The 27,458-nt window shown below is 46.7% G+C and overlaps 1 protein-coding gene across 1 annotated transcript; it reads left to right on the forward strand.

The window, feature by feature from the left end:
- The first annotated feature begins 288 nt into the window (after positions 1–288).
- Positions 289–26,865, forward strand: LOC118779127 (activin receptor type-1B-like). The gene is made up of 9 exons (XM_036531041.1): positions 289–458; positions 17,151–17,384; positions 18,055–18,321; positions 19,073–19,303; positions 19,991–20,158; positions 21,412–21,568; positions 22,009–22,133; positions 24,024–24,154; positions 24,435–26,865. The coding sequence occupies exons 1-9, from the start codon at positions 368–370 to the stop codon at positions 24,558–24,560; spliced, it is 1,530 nt and encodes a 509-aa protein (XP_036386934.1). The 5' UTR covers positions 289–367; the 3' UTR covers positions 24,561–26,865.
- The last annotated feature ends 593 nt before the right edge of the window (positions 26,866–27,458 follow it).

Consider the following 27,458-nt stretch of genomic DNA (forward strand, 5'->3'; position numbering starts at 1 on the left):
AATTCAGTTAACACCACCTTTCTGCCAATTACATTAATGCTCAACTTGATTCCAAAATTGTTGCACAGTGAAAGCTGTAAACTGTATATAAAGTGTAAATGTTTTACGGAATAATGTAGAATTGATTCATTTCAAATAACGCATACATGCATGTGTTAAATTTATGATTATCATCACAACCCTTCATTACAAACGCCAACCCATTCTAGGGCAGAAAAAAAATCTTTTTTTGCCCCACAGCATAAGAGCAGTAGGTATGCATGCCCTTTAAGTCGCGTATCCCTTTAAATGCGTCTGCCTGTCTGGCGGTGTGTGTTGTGTGTTTGAGGTCTGGTTCTCTTGTCAATATCACACTTTTTATGTATTAATGCAATGCGATGGGAGTCTTGCAAACATGGCTAAAAAACGAACTTCTTTAACGTTGATGATCCTGGCTGGATTACTAGCCACCTGCGACGGTAAGTAAAGCGGCGGGTCTCGGTAACATGTTTTGCTTCTCGGTATTTATTTATTTGATCGCGGTGTGTGACTGAGGCTGGGGTTGGATTTGGCATTTCCCTTCCCTATACTCAACATGGCGTTGCGATTTGTCACTAGCGTTAGCTAGCTACAAGGCGTCGCGGTAGAAGTGATTTGATTGCTGCTGAAACAGTTCTTCCTTTCCAGATTTCCCAGTTTAACGAGTTAACTGGGTAGCTGGATTGCTACAAACAATTAGCTTGCTGGCTAGTAAATGGGTTCGATGGGAAGGGTGTTTTAAATTCAGCTAGCTGGGCTAGCCATTTAAGAAAGATAAGCTAACCTGGCTACCCACCATAAATTCTCACTGGGTGATTTTCAGTTAAGAGACAGGGAGTTGCTATCAGGAATGAATGTTAGACAGCTATCGAAAAAATCGTTAGTGTGTAGCAGTCATATTTTTCAGTGTCACCGGTGATGGTAGTTAGCTAACCCAGCTATCAGGAATTAATGGCCGGCTCGCTTGCTGGTTGGGGTCTTCGTAATCATGATGCACAACAAATTCACACGCTTTAGTATTGATGAGGGCAGTGAGATTGATGATTAATACCCGAGTTAGAAATGAGTGCGTCTTCTCGTTGCAAACAAGCTCATTTCGTACAAATTAATCTTAGATTGGGGCCTTTTCGTGTTCACCTGCTCTCCCTTACTCGAGTAAATCACCTCGCAGCAACAGCCACCAAAACAGCAAAGCACAGCCTAGCGAACGAAACAAAGACCACATCAAACAACTGTGACTGTACGGTTAAATTAGCCACGGAAATACCCCCAGTCATTCCTCAGTTTGCAGCAAATGCCCAACTAAATTAATACTTAAACGGCTACCGTCAGGTTAGCTAGCTAAAATCGGGACCTAGCTGCTAATGTTAGCTAGCAAGTAAAATGCTGGGTTTTAATGTTGATGTGACTTCCCAACGTTAAGATATCTGTCGAATGTGAGTTACGTAGCCAGGCTAGCTAATTTTAGCCTAGCTGGTGTTGACGTAACGTTAGCTGCGAGAATAGATGGGTAGGCAAGTTAACACTCATTGAAAAATCTGGATAAAGATCAAGGTGAGGTTTAACGTATTTCAGTTGCATTTTGAATTCGAGGTCGCGTTTATGAAAGTTAAAAAGTTTATTATTCTGCGCATTCATCACAATGACAGTTAACAGGCAGCCCTTTAGGTAGTGTGACCTCACTAACAGTAGATCGCGAGCTGGTGTGAACTGATGACGATGCCGTTGCGAAATCGCCGTACGTTGAGCTGTTGCGATTTAGTCAATTGTATTAGCTAGCTAGCCAAAAGAGGTCAAAATCTCTGCTCGGCTTTGGTAACATCTGTGTTACTGTTTAATCAAAACATCCACTTTGCTATGATGTTGTTTTCAAAAAAAAAAAAAAAAAAAAAACAGCGAGGGAACGAGTCGGATGTCTAATGTAGAAGAAGAGAAATTGTATATTTAAAAATGTTGAAATTTTTCTAGGTCGCTCTTTTCGAAGAGAACGGTGTTTAGGTACCTGAATAGTATGGATGATTATGTAGCTTGTTCTGCCTGTTTTGACTATTGAGGTGTGAAGCTGTTTGGGCTTCCCATCCAAGACGTGGAGCCAGCAATATGAACATTTATTTTGGTATCTAACCAACGCTGGAAGACGGTTAATAACCAGATGCTAAAAAATGAACGGTGATGCACTAGTGCCTGGAGAAAGTTTTTTTTATTTTGGAGATGATCACACCCTTCATTAAAAGTGATGGCGAACAGCAAACTGCATTTTAAATTCAGATTTCAGGGAACGATTTCAATGTAAACATGCTGAGATGACAAAATATTGTCCATTTAGGGTATATGCAACTGCTGCTTCACTATTCTGAATTTACTCTCGGTTACTCGGTGTTGGGTCTTCTTGCAGCCTGTACTTTGGCTTGCATTCCCCGTTAGTTGCATTTAACCACATTCTAACATCTCTAGGCCAACGCTGGTCCTGTAGGCGGGATATGTAAATAATTATGTTTCAAATGTATGTGGACCGAGGCGGCCGCGCTTGGTCGCGTTTCAAGAAGAGGCTGTGAAAGACTGTCCCAGTGGCCCGGACTTGCTCAGAAGGAATTCTGCGAGCGGTCGCGGATCCATGCTTTCACAGTGCAGCAGCAGCGGTGCATTCGGCCTGGTCAGTCAAGAGTCTGAGGTCAAGTCTGGGTCCTTCATGAAGGAAACGTGGGGGACAGTCTAGTTTCTGCACCCACAGAGGGGCCATAAACTCCACCTCATGTTATCCCCAGTCCCTGCTTGTACGAACACGTGTGCCTCAGCTAATGTATCAATCGATACGCCTTCTGGTCTGGCGCATGTTTCACCGCAGGAAGCGTGCCATTTCCATCATTGCGGAAAAACAACGCAAAAGTCTTGAACCCTGGCATTTGCCACATTTCACGCAGAGGAGATAAACGGGCTCTGATTGATAAACATTTCGTTCCTCCCCTACTCGCCAAAAGGCTTGCGTGTTCCTCCCTGCGATAGCGCGCTGATTACGCATTGTATTTGAATGGCTTGGACCAGGCAGGCGAGCCAAGGCAGGATGTGGTGTGTTGTCTTATCTCGACCGTGTAAACATACACCGAGCGTGCCCACTTTCACAGCCGTCTGACTTAATTGGGGAGTGTTGTGCCGTGTTATGAAATTAAGAGTGCCCAAACAACAGGATAACGGGAGTTAGAAGCCCGTTATCTAATCCGGAAGGCTGCATAGTTTGGGAAGTCTGAGCTCATGGTTTAGGCTGATCTATTTGCACAGACTGTGAAAACATGTAAGATATTCTGAATTGAGTCCAGCTGCTGGACTGTTATTTTGTTTAAGACCTGAACAAGCCTATTGGATTGCGGTATGTGTTTAAACAACTCCAGTAATACAGTTGATGGTAGCACGAGCCTGACAAAGCGGCTGGTTGTACGCGGTCCGGGTGCAGCGGGTGTGATGCGTTCAAATGAGCCTAGCCTCCTCATACTTTTGAGGTAAATGAAGCAATTGGGGGACTATAGGATTGTCCTGTACAAATCCATTATTCATTATCCATTATTATTGCCTGTGCCTGTATACCTTTTCTGTTCAGTTCTTATATTTCTGAAATGAGTGTGGCTGTTTTATGTTAGATTTCCTTCTAGCTCTTTCCTTCTGGCATTGAAGGGGAAGCCACTGATACCTGAACAGAATTGCAAAGGGGTGTCCTGAGAAGAACACAGTGAAAGCTGGACCTCCCAAAATATTCTTGTCAGAATTTCCCCACAGACAGACAATGTACAGTGTCCACAGGACAGCCTTGTGTCAGTGAGCCTTGCTTTGAAACCTCCAAACTTCATATTTGGTAGTACAGTGGTATGAAGCATTGGATGCGACGTGGTGACTAAGGACACTTTTGGCTTCCATGTCATTCTCCTTGCCATGCTGCTATGTGAGGGGAAACAGCCGTGTGACGTGTTTGTAGGTGCGAGGCGTGCTGCCGGGAGGCAGGGTGGGTCTCCCACTCCCCCTCTGCGTAGACCTGTCTGCGGCTCACCCAGAACAATACCTGCACTGTGCTGTCTGCTGGGAGAGCTGCTCTGTTGTGCTTGCTCTGCTCACCGCTTTCCCCACTCCCTCTGACACCCCGCTACCTCTGCCCTCCACTCATATTGTCTGTCACTCTCTGCCCTCCCCTAATTCTATCTGCCACTCTGCCCCCTGCTCCCTCTGCCTCCACTCATTTTGTCTGCCACTCTGCCCTCCCCTAATTCTGTCTGCCCCCGCTCCCTCTGTTGACCCGTCTACCTCTGCCCTCCACTCGTTTTGTCTGCCACTGTCTGCCCTGTTCTCCCTCTGCCCTCACTCATTCTGTCTGCCCCTCTTTTCTCCCCACTCCCTCTTATTTCCCAGTCTGTCTGCTTGCTGCTTTTCCTGCCCTGCACTCTCTCTCACCCTCTGTTCCCCTGCTCCCCAGTCTCACTGCTTCTCGCTCTAACCAAGCGTGTGACTTGGCTCTTTGAATTTATCTTACTGCTATTCTTCATCCTCTGACCTCCGCTCAATTACACCCCCACATTTTTTTTTTACCTCACAAGTTTAAAAGCACGTGCTGTACAATGAGTTGACAAAAGATATCTTTGCTGACATTATAGATACTGCACACTTCCATTAATGATTTGGCACAAGCTAAATGCTGGAAACGAGAAAGTAAAGAGAAAAGTAGTACAGTATGTGCGGTGCCAAAATCCCAGCTGTCAGTGGAAAGGGGAACACAATATGTTTCTTTGAGACGAAACGTCGTCTTGCAGAATACTTCAAAAAGCTGTCTTCTTTCATCTGTGTAGAGGCTAGTCAATCCACCCGTGTCACTTTCCTCCTCTCCCCCTTGTACATGGCCAGGCTTGTTCCTCTCTCACGTGAATGTGTGTTTGCCGTGCGAGTGAGTGAGCGAGTGCGTGCGCCTCTTGCCTGAATGGGTACAGTATTCGCGAGGAGGGCAATAGGGGGGCCTCCCAGCGGTAGCACGCAACTGCGGCCGTCCTCTTGCTAAGTCGTGTCACCCAGTGAAGCTCTCCCAAGGTGCTGGCCTGTGAGCGAGAGGGTCTGTCCTGAGGCCCCGCCTCGACACTTCCAAGAGTTACGGTACTGCAGTCTTCACGTCGCCATAGCCATGCCCTTCTCACACAGAGACCGGTTTTTAGGCCAGCGTGGCCTCAGCCAACTGCCCCGTTTTAGGTGTTAACTGTCATAGCATGGTGGGAGCCCTCTTCACCTCCCTGGAGTGGTGTTGGAGGGGCCTTTTTTGCTGCTCTGTCAGATCCTTTCAGAGGTAGTGTTTGTGTTGCTGGTGTGTAGTTGTTGAGACCAAAAAACCTCCCATAATTAGTAGGTTTATCTTGGAATGATCATTTTACGTCCAACTGGAAGTTCCCAGAAAACTTCATCCAGCTTTAATTCGAAGTTAAATGCAGCTGGAATTGAACCCAAGGGAAAGTGTTTCATTGGAGACAATGCACTTACAAGACTGTGGTTGATGTATCCAACCAAAAATTTATTTTCCCTTTTTTCCCACTGAATTTTCCCTGTTTTTATGAGTATTCATAGTAGAAGCAGAGGCTCTTAGATGTTTTATGTTGTATTTTTGTGTTTTGTATGTTGTACTATATTTTTATGAGTATTAGTAGTGGGTGCAAGCCTTAGATGTTTTAAGACCAGGTTTGAAGTGGTGCTAGATGTCAGCCTGCCTGTAGTCTACAGAGTGCAAGTGTTGGTTCTCTTCGTTAAACTTATGTTCTTGTGTTTTCTTGTTGAGCCATACCAGCGTACAGGAGCTCTGAGTGGGAGCTTTATGGCAGATTTGTTTGCTGAATGGTTAAGCTTAAAGGTGTTTGACACAGAGAGGGCTGAGGCAATAAAGCCTTAACGCCCTTGCATGTGTTTGCATGTCTGTGGTGATCAGAGGCGGGGAGCAAACAGACCGATGGGAAGGAGTTCTCTAACTCCCTGTGCTAGCGTGGAGACGAGCAGGCAGGCATGCGTGCGTGAGAGCGTGCATGCACGTGCGAATGCGTCAGTGCCTGCGTGCATACTTGTGTGAGGGGAGTCAACGGCCTGGCTGCACTGCAGAGGTCAGATTCGGTTCGGAGTGGGGCAGGGAAGGAGAGTTCCCACGATGCCCCTCTCCACTCAGGCAAAGTCAAACGGGGCAGGCAAGACGCCGCGGTGCTAATTACCTGCACCGGAAGGCGGGGGAGTTTAATTGCACCGAGGCGGATTGGCGTTGGTACAGCCAGTGCCGGGAAAGCTTGCGCAAGAGCGTCCCGCTCCGAGATTTCCCACATTGATCCCGCTGTTTTCCCCTCTGCCTGCCAGTGTGTCCCCTTATCTGCCTCCCCCCTCCGCTCCTCTGCTATCGATCATTGTCTGACCAAGACGCCTTGTCCAGACCAAGCCCCGGGGGCTGCTGGGATTGGTTTTTGAGAGTCTGGGCCACGTCCTGGAGCCGCTACTGCCTGTGTTAAGCAGGCGCTGAGGGCGTTTGAGGCGCTGGTGAGTGTTAAGTGTCTGATTGGTTACACCTGAGATCTCTCTCTCCGAGGCAGCCAAGATGAAGAAAAGATGTGCATTTTTGTGAGAGCACATTAGCCAGAGCATGCTGCAGGCTGAGACCACTAATGTCCGCAGCAGCACTTGACAGAAACACATTGGTGTTAGCCCAGTTTGCATTGCTGCTCTCTGGAAGGGTAGCAGAGGGGGAATCAACACGACTCCCCTGCCACCCACACAAACACATGCACAGACAGTCACACACAGGCACACACACAAATGCATCCTAATACCCAGCATTGATCGAAGCAGGACATACAGGGGTGAGGAGAGCGTGTGTGTGTGTGTGCGTGCACGCACACACCCGCGTGTGTGTTTTGTGTGTCTGGCGGCGTCTGCATGTCTTAATCAGCTCCCTGTCTGGGTGCACTGTGTGGATCCTGTTTCAGACCCCCACCCCCATCCTCCGGTTCAGCTCTTAATCATGCACCCGCCGTGCGTCTCGCCTAGAGTGCGGCTGCCACACCCCTCGCCGCCTCGTCTCACAGTGCCGGGAGATCCCCCACGCCAGACCTCCGCCCATTTAACCCAACCCGTACTGTCCGAGAACCAGAGACAGCCACCCACCAAACTACAGCATGTAAATTCTGTTAGCCCCAGGGAAGCATGAGCAGCATTTACATTGCATTTACATTTAGCCATGCAGCACACACTTTTCTTCTGAGCGATTTACAAATTGCTGCATGTAACAAGGTCAGATGAACAGCAGTATGCATAAATTGTCCTTAACACAGTAAAATGGCATCATTGTATAAAACAGTGCTACAATAAACATACTGTCATATGCGAGGATGAGAGAATGCCACAAAACTAGCCAAAGTATTAAGGTTTCCTGTGTGCGAGGGACTTCGAATTTCGTGTCTCGGATTCAGCGAGTGGAACAGGACAGAATGATAGAATGTGCAACCAGAGGCGCTTTGTCTAAGGATGATGTCACTGTCAGCTGACACAGTCTGTTCTGGGGCGAAAGGCCCTCACGTGTGCCATAACCTCCATGATCTCCAGACCTTAAGGCCTTGGTACTTAGCCCACAATTGCCTCAGTATATATGCATCCGAATGAGTAGATGAAATTGTAACGTGCTGTACGCTAGTTGCTCTGTATGAGAGCATTGGCTAAATGACAATAATTGAATGCAAAGGTATAGTATATATGCATCCGAATGACTAGATGAAATTGTAACGTGCTGTACGCTAGTTGCTCTGTATGAGAGCATTGGCTAAATGACAATAATTGAATGCAAAGGTGAACAGTGTTTTCAGAATATATTATGTGTGCGCATGTGCAGTGTTTTGCAGGGAATTTTGCCATTGTGGCCACTATCTAGAATATTGCAATTTATGCTTGGAAAGTGATGGCAATAACAACAAAGTGTGCAGGTTATGTGTGGAATTCATTTCAGAGGTACATAGCAGCCATGAGCAATTATTGCTGTAGAGATTTAGATTTAAATTTTAAATTGCATTTCACTTTGAAAATGGGGAAACTGCAAGCATCAGTCATCTGCGGAGTGCATAAGATTGACGACTTGTCTGATTTGTAGCGTTTCCGTATCGATCGCTGGAGGCGATGTAGGGATGAGGGTACCATCCACGCAGCCTTTTGTCTGAGGATCATAGCAGGTATGTTCAAATCTCCCAGCGATTGCGTGTGCCCCTTCTGCAGTAGGTAATTCAATTAAGCGGTCGATCGCTGAGCCATCCTCGCCCTCACAGGACATTTGTGGTGCAGGTGTGTGTGCAGGTTTTGTGACCCTCGGCGTCATTTCACGTGATCAGCCGAACGAGGCTTGCTGCATGCAGAAGTTTGCTTCGTATTGTCTTCTTTGAGTTCTACCATTACGACCCTCACCCACCAATCCTGGCCGTGCTCCTTCATCCATTTGTCTACTGTTGTTTCCGTGTGGCATAGACAGCAAATTGCCGCAGGCATAACCTGCACAATATTCATGTTGTATTTCCATGTGCTGTTGTCTGGCATTGTCGAGGGCATAGGGTATGTGTATATATATATATATATATATATAATTTTTTTTTTTTTTGCAAAGGGCTAAGAAAACACAATGTTGCAAAAGCGAGCATCTTCTGAGCAATTCTTCCAACTAAGATAATTAGCAGGGAGATTCACGCCTGTCCTTTGCAGGCTTTATTCAGGATACCATGATTACCATGCGGACAGGAATGTTGTGGGGGTCATGCGGCAGGGGTCATGTTTATTCAGAATATGACTGCAACCAGGGTAAGTACCATTATCTGGAGCTCAGTGTGCATGTAGACATAGGCATTGAAGTAAGTCATACAAATTAATTCTTTTACTCTGTTGAAATGTGTTGCAACCTGATAAAAATTGAGCTGTGTATTGTAAAGAGGGAGAGGTATTGTGCAAACTCTTGGCTGCAGTGGAAATGCAGAAGGGCGTTCTTTCCAACCTCTCCGTAGTTTAGTAGTTACTCACTGGCTTCTCGCGAGGACTGCTGGGCCAGCTCTGGATTAGCACAGTGCTGATTGCAGCAGCCAGCCCAATGTCTTGATTGAAGTTACGCAACCCCTGTTGGCCATTCCCTACCCGAGGGGGAAATAATAATAATAAAAAAAGAAAAAACAGAACAGAATTGTAGCAACTTCACACCGACAGAAATACTCTGTACGTCCAACAGTGAAATCCCAATTTCAAAGTCACAGTCTAGACTGGGTTTAGTGATGGTCACAGCTGGTCCTACTGAGCACCCCCCCACCCTTTGCCCACGCCCCGCTGAAACCCCTCGCAGCTGGGGGTTAAATGTAGTAAGTAACCCCCCACCTCTCCCAGCCCTTGCCAGCCTCTGTCTGTTTGCGCTGACACCCTCCCCTCTGGTGGAGACTTGGGAGGGGAAAACTGTCAGTCCCCTCCACCCCCACAGCCACCACCACCACCTCCCTTCCCATGGGACCCCCCTCACCCCCCGTTTCAGACGGCGCTGGTGGAATCCCACTTCATTCCCCCTAATCGCCACACAAAGAGGCAGGCTGATGCCAGCAGGATTATGTGGGTTTCTGAGCAGAGTCCAGTTCCTAAACCGTGCACACCAACACGCTAATAACCAGTGCGCGCACACATGCACACGCACACGCAGGCTCCTGCGAGCTCCACAGGGATACATGCTCCGGCCGTGGAGTGCCGCCAGTATGCCTATCATCACGAAGACATTTGCATTCTGCGCGCAGATTTGGCAGCACCCTATTCGTGACCTCAGCTCGTTGATATGACCACACTTAACCCTGGAGCTTCCAAGAGTCCCTCACCGTTGAGTTCGCTGCGAAACCACAGGAAATACACTGTGCATGTAGTGTTTAGAGGCACAGGCCCACGTTACAGGCAATTGTTCGCTTTCACCTTAAAGGGCCACCCGAGCATTTTATGGGGAGTTGTAGATGTGGTGGTGGTGGGGGCGACCTTCATGTTGCTTCTGCCGTTTATCTTTTAAGCCCTCTTAAATTTTCACCTCCCCTTTTTGACCCAATGCCTCCTTGGAGGGGAATAAAATGTGTTGCAATCTGCTCCGGTGCTTATTAAACTTCTCAACCCTGGGACCACGGTGGAAATGTACCCCCCCCCCCACATGCCATCAGAGAATGCAAATGCAAACTCTGTATGCGAATGAACTGAACAAATGACCCGAACAAAAATGCATTTTGAAAATACTTCAAGATGATTTAAAGTTGTTTTTGGGGAGGCGAACATCTGTATTTTTTATTTATTTTTTTTTGCTTCTATATCGTTTGCTAGCACACAGTGTTGATGGTAATATTTGCACTTATTTTCATATCTACATAACCTGGTCGAAACTTGCCTGGGGCCCATTGTAGGGAACACCCATAGTTTAGGAACCATTGGCCTGTTCTTTCCCCGATGTTAGGAACTCAAATGTAACAATTTGTGTATTTTTATGTATTGATCATATCAAGTTGTAACCTTTAATGATTCTTATTTGTTTCAAGTAGTAATTTTAAATTAAATTAGACAGTTAAGATGTCTCATATCAGCCCACTAATGCAGACACTCAATGAAAAGACCACCAGAGCTTCCAGAGTTAGAGGTTTTAATACTCTCTTGATCTCTTTCCCACTGTTCTTCAGAGACAAAAACTCTTTCGCATGGTGTCACACTGTACCTGCTAAACCAGTAGCAGAGTTCCAGCTTGATGAGCGTAATACCGAAGCTTGCTGCAATGACAGTTGGCATTAGCTGCTTGTTTGGGTTTTTTTTTTTTTTTTTGCTTCTTTACCTTTGGTACAGGCAGCCTTGCCTCATAGCATCAGTGGCTAACTGAAAATTAGCTCAAAATTAGCTCTGAGGTTCTGTTTGGAAACTTGGGGTAGCGTAGCGTCACATGGTCTGGTAACTTTGCCCTTGGCCCCCTCTGGCTTGTTGTGAGGGGTATGCACAAGGCCAAGACTGAGGCTTACATCCCTTATATAGTCTCACTTTATAGTGAGTAAGACAACAGAACAAGTGTGCGGGCCATTGGTTAGTAGGAAGGCACTCTTAATGGAAAGCAGACTTGTTCTTCTTGTTGGAAGCACCAGTGGTGGATAAGCATCTTTGGAGATCTTAGTGCAACATGGGATATGTGGGCATGGTTTTCAGAGCAAATGAGTTTTACCATCAGACTGCTTTGTGTTAATTGGAGCTGTAGGCACAGGGGCAAGACCTGAGTCTTATTTGATCCAAAAGACCCTATCGCTGCATCTGGCGCTATTACACCATAGGGGGTGCTTGTTGAGCAACGAGTGCCCAAGTTTTCACTGGCTGCAGACCCCGCCCAACCCCAATGCCAAGTCGCTCCTTGCTTCTGCTCTGGTCAGCTCATCCCAGCTGTAGGATTCAGCACTGAAAGGTGGTGTTGTCGGTTCTCAGCCAGGTGGTGGTAGCGCGTTCCCATTGCTTGTGCGCTGGCCGTCGGTGTGTCAGAGGCAGGTTGGTCTATGGCCTTGTGATGGATGGGTACCTGGGGGCGTGTCAGTGCCAAACAGCATACTGCTTCACACTGGCTGAGAGAAGCTCTGCCTCTCTAAGCCAATCATTTACTCTTCCCGTGTTGTTAAGGACAACATGTAGTTGATTGCCAAGCAAATCCATGCCGGACCTGCGTTCAGATCGGACAACTGAGTGAGTGAAAACTGTGCAGTGAAGTCAAATAGGATGACACTAACTCAAACCCTGACTCACAGCACTGATTTAACCCTTTGAATGTTCTGTATGTGAATAGCCAGATTCACCAAGAAAATTCCTGTGTGCATGCCTGTATGCTGCGGTGCCTGGGATTGCTTTTCTGAGGTCCAGCTCTGGTGAGGGTGTGTAATTTGTGTGCTGTGGTCTTTACTTAGTTGTTTCGCCAACGACCGCTGTGGCTGACCACAGAACACAGCTCAGGCAGCCCACGAGCCACAAGGAACGCTCCGGTCGTCCTCCTGACCGTTGCTTTGGAGTTCAGCAGCGTGGAGCTCTCCTTTTCTGAGTGTGTGTGTGTGTGTGTCCGTGTGTGCTGCTGTGTCTTGTCCATCTGTGTTCTCAGCTGTGTGTTTGCGTGTTTGCACGCCATTTGTACTCTAGCTGTGCCTGTGTTCAACCTGTGTGTCTTTGCTGTCTCTAGTTGGGCGAATGTTTGCGTGTCTGCAGGAGGGTGTGTTCGTGTGTGTAAGTTAGCATGTGTGTGTATGTGGGGAATGTTTGTGTATGTAGGTAGAACTGCATGTGAGTGTGTTTGTGAATGGGGAGACTGCGTGCATGTATGCGTGTGTTAAGGTTGTCATGACAATAGAGTTTTGCACTGTGATTATGATACCAGTTTAGGATCCAAACTCAGTGCCCCACTAGACACCAAAACAACTCTCCCAAAACACAATTAACAAAATAAGTAAACAACAACAGAATAAGTTGAGCTGTTTCCTGCGAGCTGTGCCCTTAAGTGCCTCATCTTTTTCCTCTCGAGTCTATTGATTTCTCTGCCTGTGGAATAGGAAGGTGTTGACCAGAAGATTTTCAGCCAGGCGGACATGCTCCTGTTCAACACAGTTGAAATCTGTTTCTGCTCTGTGTAGCCTTTCTGCTTTGCTTGTAATGTTGCGCATCCATTTCTCATGTCTGCAGAGAATAAAATCCATAAAACAAAACTGAGGTTTATGGTGGAAATTAGTTCAGTTTCAACAGAACACATTAGCAATTTGCATCATAGTCACCTGCTGTGGTCTTCACATTTGGTTGTAATAGTGCTTAACATTTGGACATACTATTTAGGTACAGTGCAAGGAAATCATCTGAACTGTTGTTGCTCTGGGCACATGTCTATTTCAGAATTGGAATGGTCATGTTATTTTCATTTAGAAGAAACAACATGTAACTTAATAAAATACTTGACACTGACAGCAGCTAAATGTCAAGGATGCAGTTTGATTAAAACTGCTGCTGTGTTCACTGTCATAGCAAACCAGCTTTTCTCCTCAAAGTCAAAGCAGTAGTGGATAGGCCCTCTTAATTGTATTAACCTTAAGTTTGCTTAAAGTGGCAAAGAAATGAGATGGTGAGTTGGAACATTGCTGCCCTGTGGAGGCGGAACGAAATGCTTCAATTCGGTGCCACAGAGCCCTTGTGTTTCCTGAGAGAGCGAGCTAGCTATCAATATGGCATTTGTTATCTGACCTTTCTATTGACGACATCACACACTTCCTCATTATTCGATAAAGACCAAGTAATTTGTGGATACAGCAACTCGCTGAAATTCCCTGAAGAGTTTAAGGTGCAATTCACTGAAAAACATTGCCAGGTTTGTAATGTTAGTTAAAAAGAAAAACTTTATCATGCGTTTAGATTCCGGTAAGAGTTTGATCATAGGAAATGTCACTTTTTGATATCAGTCTCAGTGCCCCAGTAGAATGTAGGAGCAGAGATGCTTGATAGAATCTTCACACATGTTGTCTGAGAGAAATTGGGGGGTGGGGGGGAGAGAAGACGGAAAGGAGGAAAGGAAAAAATGAAGGAGGTCTCAGGCCTTCAGTCCTCTCTGATTGGTGCAGATCTTCTGGTCTCTGGATGAGGCTGTTGCTCCAGCACAAAGGCAAAGACTTCCCGGCTCCCATGCGCCGCCTCCTCAACAGGATTACAGCATTATTTAGAGGCCGCGGGTTCTGATCTTTTATAATGGACTCAGACCACAGTTCCCATGGGTTAAACCAGTGACTGCTGCTGCCACACCAGAGAGGCTTTCAGGTCCTGATCTGTATTGTCCAGCAGTGACATCATACTCTACAAACTCGTGTGGAGGCACACAGATGGGTTAGAATCTTTCATGAAACACTCTTAAGGTCTACTGCTAAACTGTCAGAGTAATGACAGTTAAGCGCATGTCCTTCATCTTACTTCAGATCTAAATCCTTCCAGCATACTGCCAGCCCTAAGGCACACATGAGAGATTAAGATCAGCAGCCCTGCTCAAATTTCCAATTATTTGTTGGATATCCATTCAAGGTACAAAAAAATTAGTTGACCCTTCGTTACTGAAATTTCAGAAGATTCAAAAAGCATTTCCATTCAATTCCCCGTTTGACAAGCCTAAACACAACGTAATGCAAGAAGATATCATAGCAACAAATAGCTTTTGCTGTTGGTTGAATAACGTGCATTAGCACACGCACAAGCACAATGGGAAAAGCTGCCATCTTAAGCCTGCGAGTGTTTGCTGAACTTAAAATGTGACTCAACCAGAAATGTGACTAGAAGGCTTTGTATGGCTCCAACTTGTCTGACACATTTATGATAAACTATTTTGGTAGGAAGTGGGGGCGGCGACATTATTAAGTAAAAAAAAAACGGCCATTTTGACTGTTTCAGATGTTTTCCGTTGTGGTGATATCTGTGTGACCTCATAGTTTCAACCAAACCCCACAAGGAGGCAGAGCGGTAGATACCAAGAAGGAGGGGGAAGTTGCCTCATTGCGTCGAAGGGCACTTGGGAAAGGTTGCGCAAGAGGCCGCAGAGGCCGGAGAGTTGCCTTTTCGAAGTTGTTCCTCCTCAGTCTGTGGTTGCTCACCCCTGTGTAATTGGCTGTGGACTTGGACCCTCGCCACCGGCGCTTTGTTACATTTATACGTTCGCGATACGTGAGGCATTACCGGTTGATAAATTCCAGTCATTCAACAGTCCCTCTGAACCCCTCCCACACACTCGCTGAAAATGCGTCCAAACAGTGGTCATAGAAGGGCAGCGGTTCGCTGTTGATACTGTGTGTGTGTGTGTGTGTGTGTGTGTGTGTTTGGTGTGTGATGTGCGTATGTCGCAATAGGTTTGTGGGAATGAGAAAGTGTTATTACGTAAGAGTGACGGTAAGAAAGAGTAAGTAGAGAAGGGGATTTTTTGGGGGGAAAGACCTAAGAGGTAATGGAGGACTAGATCTCAACCTCAGATCATTATTTCTGTCTGGGGGCCAGTAGCCACCCACTCATTTCGTCAGTGTCTTACATCTGAATTTACAGCAGTAAACTCCCTTGAGTGGTTACAGTGCCTTGCTTGAAATATAAATTACACTCCCTGTTCTCTTTGTCTGTGCAAAGGTCTTAACAGCCAGGACACCAGGTGGTCCGTGATCTACTTTTCAAATGTATTTTTTCGTCCTACAACAGATAACAGATGATAAGAGGACGTTTAAGGTGAAACATGCGTTTGGTATTCAACTGTAAAACGGCCTGAATTGGTGACTACACCAGACGCAGTACAGTACGTACATTTTGCCCTATAAAAGTCTGAAGCTGTAGAGTGCCGCGTTATCCATGCTTACGGTGATGGGTCTTTTAAAGTGAAATGGAGGATCCTCACTGACTTCCTGTATGCCTGTGCGTTGTAGTAAATTGAGAGATGCCGCTGAGCGACATTACAGATTGACTTGATCTCGAATAATGAGTCAGGCGCGTCTTTTTGTGGGATGTAACTGGCTTCACGTTAGTCGGTAGGGCATGTCTGGGTATATTCATTCCAAAGCAAAAAGAGCTTATTTCATATATGGGAAAACTGAAAGTTTTCCAGCGCATCCAGGACACGCAGTGAGAGCGCAACCCTGTGCAGCTGACTTCGTGTGGGCTCATCTGCAGTGTAGTATCTGGTTTCATGTGATGCAGTGGAGTAAATGAGCCCTCGGAAACTGTCTGCGATCTCATTGATAAACTGTGACCGCCCTCTGGCGGGGGACTGCATTTAAGGTTGGCCTGTGGTTATTGTGTTATAAGCTCATTTATCAATGGGCTTGGTAGTAATACGTAACAGATTCGTATCAGAGACTACGACATGAAAAGAATTAAATAACATTATAGGCTTAAAACAAGAAATCGGGTATTGCGTTTGGACTACCTTTTCGCATTTTAACTACTTTTAAAAACTAATTTAATTGTTACATTTTCCAGATAAGTTGAAGGCATCTGTTGCCATAAAAACATGAAATGTCTGTTGCATTTTTGCACCACTGAAAATTCGTGGAATTTTGTGCGCGGATTAACGGAAACAAGTTAATGTTGCAAAGCGTTACCTAAGAATGGACCAATTTTTGCAGCCAAAAGGAAAGAGGCTAGACTTCGCCCATTTGGCTAAAAACATCCTCAACAACGCTGAGGTAGTACAGATATTTTTGACATTTGAAAAGGGTCTTTTCCCACACACTGCCTACCGGAGTACTACTGTTTTCGAACCTTTTCTTTTTGGAAATGGTCAGGATGAGTCCTATAGTCGCATGTATTGACGGTTTCGCGGAAATGGGCTAAAATGCTGTTTCATTTCGATCCAATAAGTACCCTGTTGTCTTGGCAACCTTTTTGACCTTTTGGCATCTTTGATCCCCTGCTGTTAGTATTCTTTTGAATTTAAAACTTTGACATCGACTTCAAACAATTTGACATGTACCGGTATAGGTAGGATTTAGTTGTGTACTGTGTAATAATAACGGGTACAACGACCGTTGTATTTTCATATTGGCCTCTGATTCGCCCGGCCCTGGGTTTCAGACAAGCTATTGACTGAAGCAAATCGATGTTAAAGCGCATCCTCTCGTTGTATAAAGTGGTTGATTCAACCACAACCAGATGCCCGCGTGTTGACAGTGGATATTCAGTGGAGCAGAGAGCCATCAGCTGGTCTGTTTCTGCATTCTGTCACTAGTTCGCCACACATGCTGATGTCAGGACAGCCATGCCGGTGTAAACTGGCTCGGTTTGCTCAACCGGACTAAGTTTTGTCATCATTCATCGGGTTTAGTAAACATCACCCATTAATTTTAACCTGACTGTCCCAAGGTTTTATGTTTCTTTTTTTTTTATTCCCTCTGGAAAATGCAGCATGCCCCATGTTCAATGCTTTGTGACAATTTTGATCCTACAAATGCATTATAACAAATAGAATTGTTATGATCTGATTGAAACAAAAAACACTGATTAAAACATACAGAAGCACTTGACTGGGAAGGAAGCATAATTACCCAGCATCCCCTGAGAGTGGATGTGATGTTTCTCATTTCCCTCCTCCACAGCGCTAAGATGCAACTGCACGGAGTGCGAGGGCTACCAGTGTGTGACAGACGGCGCCTGCATGGCGTCCACATCCTTCATCGGTGGCCAGGAGCGCCACATCCGCATCTGCATCACCCGTGACAAGCTGGTGCCGCCGGGCCAGCCCTTCTACTGCCTGAGTGCCGAGGGCCTGCTCAACACCCACTGCTGCTACACCGACTACTGCAACAGTGTCAGCCTCACCGTGCCCACAGGTGAGGGGCGCGTGTGTGTGCGTGCGTTTGGCAGGGGGTGAAGCCAAACACACACACACACACACGCATGCAGTCTCCCCACAAGCACAATCCCGTACACATTTAGCTACACACACAAATTCCCACTCATTGACACACATGCTCCCTCACACACACAAACATGCATACACTCCCACAGACACGCAGACATTCCACAGACAGCACAGAGTATAAACGGCACACACACACACTCCTCCACGTAGGTCCTGCTGTTAGACAGAATGGAAAAGCCACTGAAAAAACTGAGCCATGCTGGTCACCTCCCTGTCCACATGAATGAAGGGTTAAAAAATGTATATGCTCATCCTGTTATTAGTCACTGGTATCATTTACACTGCTCCTGTTGTTGGTGATTTTACACTACCCCTAGCCATTTAAGCCTGCCTCTGCAGTACATTTCAGTAGCCTTGGAGTACCAAAAGCACCATGTGAGGTTCTGGTGTAGAAGTGCAAAGGGTCATTTGGGAGAATGATACACTTGTGCTGTAGACTGAAGTTACAGAAGGCACCTCTGTCTCTGACAAGGGGGGATTGGTGGTGCACTCGAGCAAAGGTAATCCCCACCAATGTTCATCTGAGACCTAGGACGAGACCTGACATGTGTGTGTCTCGGTGTCCTCCCTCCCCACAGTGACGTCAAGGCCGGGGGATGGCAGTGGCTTCGGCCCCGGGGGGGCCTGGGGCCCGGTGGAGCTGGTGGCGGTGATCGCAGGGCCCGTCTTCCTGCTGTGCGTACTGCTGATGGTGGGAGTGTTCCTATTCCAGCAGCACCAGCGTGCCTACAGCCACCGGCAACGCCTGGAGGTGGAAGACCCCTCCTGCGACCACCTCTACCTGGCCAAGGACAAGACCCTGCAGGACCTCATCTATGACCTGTCCACCTCAGGCTCCGGCTCTGGTACGCTTGCCGGGAGGGGAGGGGGGCAGAGACGGGCTGCAGGGATGGTATCCTCACACGTGGCTGCTTAGCGCTCTGGGATGTCTTCTGATGAACCGTGGAGCATTCAATTTAAAACGCTTCTTTAAAATGTGTGTCAAAGCAATTTTACAGGCGTATTTAAACAAAACACAGGGAAAGTGTTTAATGAGTAAATCTGAAAGACACATTTGCAAGGCATATTACTTTTTGTGTCCAACTAAACACTTTCCTTGGGTTTTATTGACCAACTTTATGAGCCATTTGAAGAAAAAGTAGATTTTTTTTTTCTTTTTTCTAAATCAGGTCTTGAAAGGGGCAATCTTCTGCCGTGCGCCCAACCATGCACTTGCCCAGGGTTTTACTGCCTTTCCTCCAGAGATTGTCATGTTAATTTCAGGCTCTGATTTGATTGGTGTACATTCTAATTACATTATATTATTTTCATTCAGCAGATGCTCTTATCCAGAGCGACTTGCCCAACATAGGTTACAATTTTATCCATTTATACAGCTGGATATTTGCTAAAACAGCTGGATAAGTACCTTGCCCAAGGGTATAGCAGCAGTGCACCAGCGGGGTAATCGAACCAGCAACCACTATGCCACACCGCTGCCTGTAACTGCAGCTGTCATTGATCATATAAAGATGAGGGAGATGTGAATATGGACTGCTGAATTTCCATACAGTGTGGAATGTAGTTAGTGACGCCTATATCCCCCCTTCCTACCAGGCCTGCCCCTCTTCGTCCAGCGCACGGTGGCACGGACCATCGTCCTGCAGGAGATCATCGGAAAGGGCCGTTTTGGAGAGGTGTGGAGGGGGAAGTGGCGCGGGGGCGACGTGGCGGTGAAGATCTTCTCGTCTCGCGAGGAGCGCTCCTGGTTCCGGGAGGCGGAGATCTATCAGACCATCATGCTGCGGCACGAGAACATCCTGGGATTCATCGCCGCCGACAACAAGGGTGAGCCTCCCCAGCGCCCGCACGCAGGAGTCCCGCACAAAACGGGGTCTATTTCTGTGTCCTGCTAGCGCCTTGGTCCAGTTCGGTGTGCTGCTTGTTCCTTGTCCCGGTTCCGTGCGCTGATTGCACTTTGGTTCACTTCAGTGTGATCTGGTTTCATGTCCTGCTGGCTATTTGTGCTTCGCCTTACTGAGCCCATGCGTGTTGCTTCTCCTAACCAGAACTCACCCTGCTGGCCTCTTGGCCCTGCTCTCTGTCCCTGTCTCCTCCTCTCTCTCTCTGTGTGTGACGGTTGGTCCCTGTCCCCTCCTCTTTTTCTGTGTCTGACAGTCGGTCCCTGTCCCCTCCTCTCTCTCTGTGTCTGGTGGTCGGTCCCTGTCCCCTCCTCTCTCTCTGTGTCTGGTGGTCGGTCCCTGTCCCCTCCTCTCTCTCTGTGTGTGACGGTCGGTCCCTGTCCCCTCCTCTCTCTGTGTCTGACGGTCGGTCCCTGTCCCCTCCTCTCTCTGTGTCTGGTGGTCGGTCCCTGTCCCCTCCTCTCTCTCTGTGTCTGGTGGTCGGTCCCTGTCCCCTCCTCTCTCTCTGTGTCTGGTGGTCGGTCCCTGTCCCCTCCTCTCTCTGTGTCTGGTGGTCGGTCCCGGTCCCCTCCTCTCTCTCTGTGTCTGACGGTCGGTCCATGTCCTCTCCCAGATAATGGCACATGGACGCAGCTGTGGCTGGTATCGGACTACCACGAGCATGGCTCCCTGTTCGACTACCTGAACCGCTACTCAGTCACCATCGAGGGCATGATCAAGCTGGCGTTGTCGGCTGCCAGTGGGCTGGCACACCTGCACATGGAGATCCTGGGCACGCAAGGTGAGAGGGAGGAGTCTCGTTAACACCTCCGGTGTGTACTTTAAGGTCCCTGCAACCACACACAGTCAACCCACCGGTTGTAGCCAGTAGCATACAGATCCTGCTTTCACACATTTAGCTCACTTCAGATAAAACCGGGATGAATGTAAGTGATTATGAAGTAAAAGTGCAAGTGAATTCGATATATTACTATAAATACATGTCAGTTTAAGTTGATATAATACCTGTTAAAGTAATTTGTGAACAATTACTAAGTTAGTAGTGTGCCCCTTACTGAGCCCTTTCTAAGAGCTGCTAGTTTCAAAATAAGCAGTAGGAGTTGCTAAACTGGCGGTATTTGTACACTAACTGCACAATCCTGTTTGGATTTAAACACAGGGCACCATCTGCCCTTTCAAACTCCACTCAATTTGATACCTACTTTTAGCACATAAAGAGGAGGAAAAAGATAGACATTAGCAGGATGCGGCGGGATATAGCTGGAGGTTTGATTGAGATCCACTGAAATTAATGTCAGGTGTGTTTGCTCTTCAAAAGTCTTTTGGCAATGCTGGGCCTTTACAGGCATGGAAGTCAAAGGTTAATGGAACACGTGGTCAGTAGAATAAGCATACGCTGATGGTACGCGTACTTGGTTAGGGGTGACTGCTGTAGGGTCCAAACGGCATGTTTATGGCACATGAGCTTGGCATCACCGGTGCAGCAGGATCACATGGTGGCCCCTGCCTACATCCAAGAACTCATCCAGCCCTACACACCAGCCCACACTTCACCTCATTCCTTCAGACGGGGCCTGAAGACGCACCTCTTCAGACTCTACCTGGACTGACCCAGCACACAATTGCTGCCCCCCCCAATCAGTGCTGTCGTAAATTGCTGTGCTTTTTAAATTGTTTCTTGTTGCCGTCTACCCTGATGCTCATTGCGCCGTTTGAAGTTGTTGAAGTTTGCTGTTTGAAGGTGTATAGTATTAGTTGCCCTATACGCTGTAGTTATACAAATCTGATAGTACTGTGTCCTCAAACAGACCTTGCTCTCAGCTGAGAACTGTCTCATTGTGGAACTGTACACATCCTGTCCCCATCCTGTCGCTATACTTACTGTATGCACTTTTGTAAGTCGCTTTGGATAAAAGCGTCTGCTAAATAAATAAATGTAAATGTAATGGTGTGGATAGAACAGGAGTGATTAAAAGTGAAAAGAGGGGTTTTTGTGGGGAGTGTTCAACGGCCTGTTCTCTCTGTCCCGCTCAGGGAAGCCAGGGATCGCTCACCGCGACCTCAAGTCCAAGAACATCCTGGTGAAGAAGAACTGCACGTGCGCCATCGCTGACCTGGGGCTGGCCGTGCGGCACGAGTCCGTCACCGACACCATCGACATCGCCCCCAACCAGCGCGTGGGCACCAAGAGGTACGCACTGTCTGCCGACACAGGTGTGCACTCTAACAATACTACGCATAGAGAGTGTGCATCTATACTCTATCAACACTGCACTTAGGACATGGGTACAGACTCTCCACCAACACTGCACTCATACACAGACACAAACCCATTACCAACACAGCACGTAGGACTAACATTTAAATGTGTTACTGAGCTGTTGCGTGTGTATTGAGCGATTATAACCGCATTGCAGTTGGGTTAAATGTGGCCCTGACTTGTTGTTGGCTTCTAAGTAGATCCCACTGTAAGTTTTGACCTTACAGTCTACACCTTGTTCTATTGGCTACTATAGAAACCTCACATCTTACTCAGCAAACAGCACACACTTGAAAAACAGTGTGTTGACCGCACCGCCATGTCCATCCTGAGTGTGCGCGCAGTGAGGTGAGTCTATGCTTCTGCTCCAGGTACATGGCTCCTGAGGTCCTGGATGAGACCATCAACATGAGGCACTTTGACTCCTTTAAGTGCGCTGATATCTACGCCCTGGGGCTGGTGTACTGGGAGATTGCGCGCCGCTGCAATGCTGGAGGTGAGAGGGACGGCATGTGAGGAGCCCTTACAGGGCAGTGTATGGCTTTGTAAAAAAAAAAAAAAAAAAAATGGATATTTTTAGAAGCAGGGAAAACATATGTGAGATCAACACAGTAAAGTGGGACAGGTCCAGGGAGAGACCGAAGGGGAAAGAGAGAAGGAAGCAGAAAAATTTGGGTGAAGAACAGGAGGATGGGGTACAGGGGTAAGATGTAGAGGGAGGGGGATAGAGGGAGAGCTGAAGGTTTCAAAATACCAAAATGGGTTCTGTTATATTTTAACATTTGGTTTACATTCTAACCTTGAAATCCTACCAAACAATCTGTAAGCTTCTTTATACATCCTTAATGTGTCTTTGCTTAACATAATGCCATTTTAACTTTAAAAAATTAAAATTTAATCTTTTTACTTTTTCTGATTAATACTAAAGTCTGAATTAATCCTAGATCTTATTAATACCAGATTGACAGTGTTTTATTTGACTGACATCATGGCAATTGTTGTAGGCATACCTGTAAAGATGTGTACATGTCAAGAATTTGATTTTTCACAAGATAAGTGCTTTATACGTAATCAATAGGTGCTTTATACATGATCGGTAAGAACATCAATTATCAATAACAATCAATAGCTACTGATATTTCATCAGCAGTCATGCTTGGAGCCAAAAAAAAAACAAGAAAAGTGGATGATTAGGAAAGTTATTTCGAAAACCTTATGCAACGTCACAACATTTATTTCCAGAGTTGCATTAATTTTTGGCTGAGTTCTTGTATTGACGACGGGAGAGTCGAACCACTCCGTAAAGTCTTCTCCAGCACATCCCAAAGACTTTCAATGGGGTTAAGGTCAGGACTCTGTGGTGGCCAATTAATGTGTGAAAATGATTCCTCATGCTCCCTGAACCACTCTTTCACAATTTGAGCCCAATCAATCTTGGCATTGTCGTCCTGGAAATGGCCCATGCCATCAGGGAAGAAAAAATCCATTGATGGGATAACCTGGTCATTCAGTACATTCAGGTACTCAGCTGACTTCATTTTATTGCCACATAGCGTTGCTGAGCCTAGACCTGACCAATTGAAGCAACCCCACATCATTTGCTTATTTAAATCCAAATGGCGACTTTTTTTTTTTTTTGGCCAGGCAGCATATATACATAAAGCCAGGTAAGTTGCTGTGGGCAGGACTGTCTAAGTAGATGCAGAGTCCTCAGTTAGCATCTTGCAACACTTGTACGAGACTGGGCATGAATGTCAGGAGAACACGGATATGCCTCTGCAGAATCGTCCGGAATCTTTCACAGGAGCCGTGTGCGGTTCCGCATGTGTCCCACGCTGATCCAGAAGGGTCCTGAGTTGAGTCTGTTTGGGCCAGGAAGTGGTGGCAAAAATGGTGTGACCTGTGGCCTCTTTGATTTTCAGTGCCTACAGGTGTAGCACACTGTTTTGTGATTCAGGAAGTTTCCTCTGGTTTCTCATGTGTAAACAGCAATGAAAACGTGACTTCAGAATGTGTCTCTTTACAAGGACAACATCCATGCAAAGCAAGCTACCGGCAATCCTGAGTTGGCCTGTACAGATAGTTGAAATCTACCGGGGGCTCACTTGAAGATATGTTATTTGTAAATTAGAATTTGAATATTTAATACAAACCGTAAACTGTTAAAAACATGTATCATTTGTGTTGTTGACGTTGTCCATGATTCATTTAGGATTTTGCATCATAATGGCTTTGAATGTGGAAGCTCAGATAGCTTTTGAACATAAATGGTATGAAGGGTTAGGGTGTTTTATCCGTAATATATCAGGTGATGTAATTCAGAGTTTTGTCTGGGAGAAGAGCTGTGATTGGTCCAGACTGTGAGTATGCTCCGTTTATGTCCCAGGTGTCCATGAGGAGTATCAGCTGCCCTACTATGACCTGGTGCCCTCTGACCCTTCCATCGAGGAGATGAGGAAGGTGGTGTGTGAACAGAAGCTGAGGCCCAACGTGCCCAACTGGTGGCAGAGCTACGAGGTGCAGAGCTACACTCAGCATGTACACACACACGTACACATATGCATGCACACGTACATGTACACACATGCATGTGTCATAACCTGCAGAAGTAGACTGCCTCTTTGTTCTTTTGTGCTGCTCTGGATAGGAGCGTCTGCTAAATGAATGTAATCTAATGTAATGCCTTGCAAACTGACAGTAACTCAAGCGCTTATACATCTACTGGCCTGCCAGAAATGAGCCTCTGTCTCTACCCATACTGGCTGTGTGAACCAATCGGGCCCTGTCTCTGTCGTAGGCGCTGCGGGTGATGGGGAAGATCATGCGCGAGTGCTGGTACGCCAACGGGGCGGCCAGACTGACAGCACTGCGCATCAAGAAGACGCTGTCTCAACTCAGCGTGCAGGAGGACATCAAGATCTGAGGGGACAGCGGAGTGGCACGTTTCAACGAGACGCACAAACAAGTATAACCACAGCAGCGGGAGAGAGAGCAAGAGAGAGAGAGAGAGCATGAGTGCGAAAATGACTTTTCAAACAATCCTGCCAGTTTTAAAGCCACAATCCGAGTTATGACAAGGCCTACCTCACCTTTTCAGCCAAAACTACTGAGTAATGACCCGCCCACTCCCTCCTTCCCCTCCATGAGCTAACTTCCTTGCACCCCCCAACCCCCCCCCCCCCTTGGTATTATCCATCGCCCCTCTCGAGAAACGGGCAAGGACTGCAACTACTACTACTTCAGCTACCGCCCATTCGATTTCTGTGTTGTTCGTGATGGCAGGAATAATTGCTGTACAGTAATAGGATTTTGGTTTTTATTTAATGTTCTTAATGTTTTGTTTGCTCTCCCCACAAGCAACATTACCCCAAAGACAACTTCTCGGTTTTACTTTGTGTTTTTTTTTTTCCTGCTTCATAGCCCTTGTGAGAATGTGAAAAGGTGTCAGGAATGCTGAAATTTTAAAATGTTTTGCGTGTTATAAGTACACAGGCATAGGTAGGATGTGGAGGTTTTCAGTGGTAACAGGGAGCCTGTATAGAGACACTGTCTCTTGCGGTGTAGACGTTGGCCTCCACAGTGTTGTTTTGAAGGCGGGCACGTTGACCGGGGCACGCCAGGCTGTTCCCCTGGTCTCCTCGCAAAGCAATGGGGGAATAGCGGAGGGGCCACACCCCTTTCTGCGAGGCTCCACGTGTTATTTATTTGACTCTTTCTCCAGGTTTTGAGCTTGGCTGGGCGCATCTCCCTTGTCTTTGGTGCTCAGAATTGAAGCCCCACCCCGACGGGGCAGCATTTTTTCCTAGGGGCGTCATTTTTTTTTCCCCTGCGCAGTTCCTCCTCAGTGCGTTACCGCCGCATGTCCAGTTTGGACCGGCTCCCGTCGAGTGGCCACTTTCATCACACACTCTTACCTCGGCGTTTTCTCTTTAAACCTGTCTACCGCTTCAGGGCAAGCCTCTGGCAGAGAGAAACGGACCAATGCCTGCACCAGATCAACCATTTGGCAACTGCGAGAGGCGCCAGCAGTGTACTCAGTGGTGGTATATTCATTAGTCTGCAGAAGCCGCACTTATCAATGAGCCATACGTGTCTGTTCGAGGTCAAGTTGAAATGTTACAGTAGTCTGGTTCATCGTTTCAGCTGGGACCCTGTTTTATTTATTGGCCCTGTCCTGGTGTGAATTATTTGGTGTTTCTTGACAGGGAGCGGGATGTAAGAGAGACAGGGCACCACCGTCAGCACGAGAGTGGAACTGCGGTCCGCTTTCGGCCCGTCTCTCGGTCCAACCCGTTTGTGCGCGCTGAACCTTCGCAGTGGTCGCGCCCGTGCTGACAAGCCCAACCCGTCCACTCGCGCTGGGGGTTTCGTGTCAGTGCCATCGCGTGTCAGGCCCCGCAGCTCTCTCCGCAATCAGGCGCTGATGATCCCTCAGTCCCGCTAACACCTCAAGCTGCACTGACCAAGTGAGAGATTACAGCTCAGGCAGCATTTGTCCAGGAAGTATTCCACCACACCAGGCCGAGTGTCCTTTTGGGAGATTGTGCCCATGTCCACTCCAGAAACTACTGAACGGTACAGAAAACTTCTGTTTATTTCCAAGTTTCCTTTTCTGCAGCACTCCCAGGCACAAAGTAGCTTTGTGCAATTTGTTTAAAAGTGTGTGTTTTAAATCTTTAAATCTTTTTTAAATTTTGGTTGTCGGGGATGCTCGTCATTTTGGCAGACCGACGGACTCTTGCGGTATGCCACCACAGGGGGATGAACAGCGGGGTGTTATAGTGAGAAATGGGGCTCCGCCGTGAATTTGGGGGCCTCTGCCGTTGGTACTGCCCTACCTGTCCTGTATTTACCGTACCGTCACACTACTTGACTTCTTGCTTATGACTCCTGGTTTCACCTCTTTTTACCTCCTGAATATGCAAGTTGTAAATAGTTTGTATAAAGCATTACACTACATTTTTTGTCCAGTATCAATGGTTGCAATGACTTGCTTGTTCACTACTTTTTCTGTTTTCCATCAAACAGATCTGCTGTAATTTTGTATATTTTCTGTAAAAGTTAAAACTTGAAGGTACTGCTGATCTTAGTTGCCCCCTCCATCTTTTTCGATGCTGTTAATATGTTGTGATAAGAACACTTGAACCTGCTCTGCCCTGTAAAGGCTCCTTATGTATCTTTACACTATTTTGTTGGTTTCTTTTGCTTTTTTGATTATGGGGTTTATTATTTCCACATCTAAACTGAAGTTACAGCCATGCGTATGTCACAGAGCTCAAAAACCAAATCTGTTTTTTTTTTTTTTTTTTTTAAATCAGTGGCAGTTTCAGATGGGAGACCTTATAATTCATGAAGGTCTACTTCAGTCAGCACCATTGAGTGTTTTGAGTATTATCAATATTCTCTTCTGAGCATAAAGAAGTACATATTGTCATCATCTGATATGTTTATATTCATTCTGGCAAAAGAGCTCCCAGAATCTAAGTTGTTGTGAAACTCGGGTGCTTTGTGTGAGCTCTTGTTTATCTAGTAGGCCTTTATTCAGAGCAACTTAACAAAAAATTTTTTTTTTGATTATCAAAAGTAGATCAACTTGTTGTGTTAACATCACTTCAGAGTCAATCCTGATCAGGAGGATGTTGCACTTCAAGGCCTCTGTGATGTAAATACAGTGTGCATATTCACCCTGGCCGAGCTGGAAACACTGAACCGCGGATATCTGTCATGCTCTGAGGAAAGCGGAGCGGTAAAAGGATTCATCGGGGGTGACTTGCTGTCCCATACCTTTGCTGCCACTTTGGCCGTGGCAATAGATCATGCG

This window comes from Megalops cyprinoides, chromosome 6 (genome assembly GCF_013368585.1).
Source record: "Megalops cyprinoides isolate fMegCyp1 chromosome 6, fMegCyp1.pri, whole genome shotgun sequence".
In the NCBI taxonomy this organism is placed as follows: Eukaryota; Metazoa; Chordata; class Actinopteri; order Elopiformes; family Megalopidae; genus Megalops; species Megalops cyprinoides.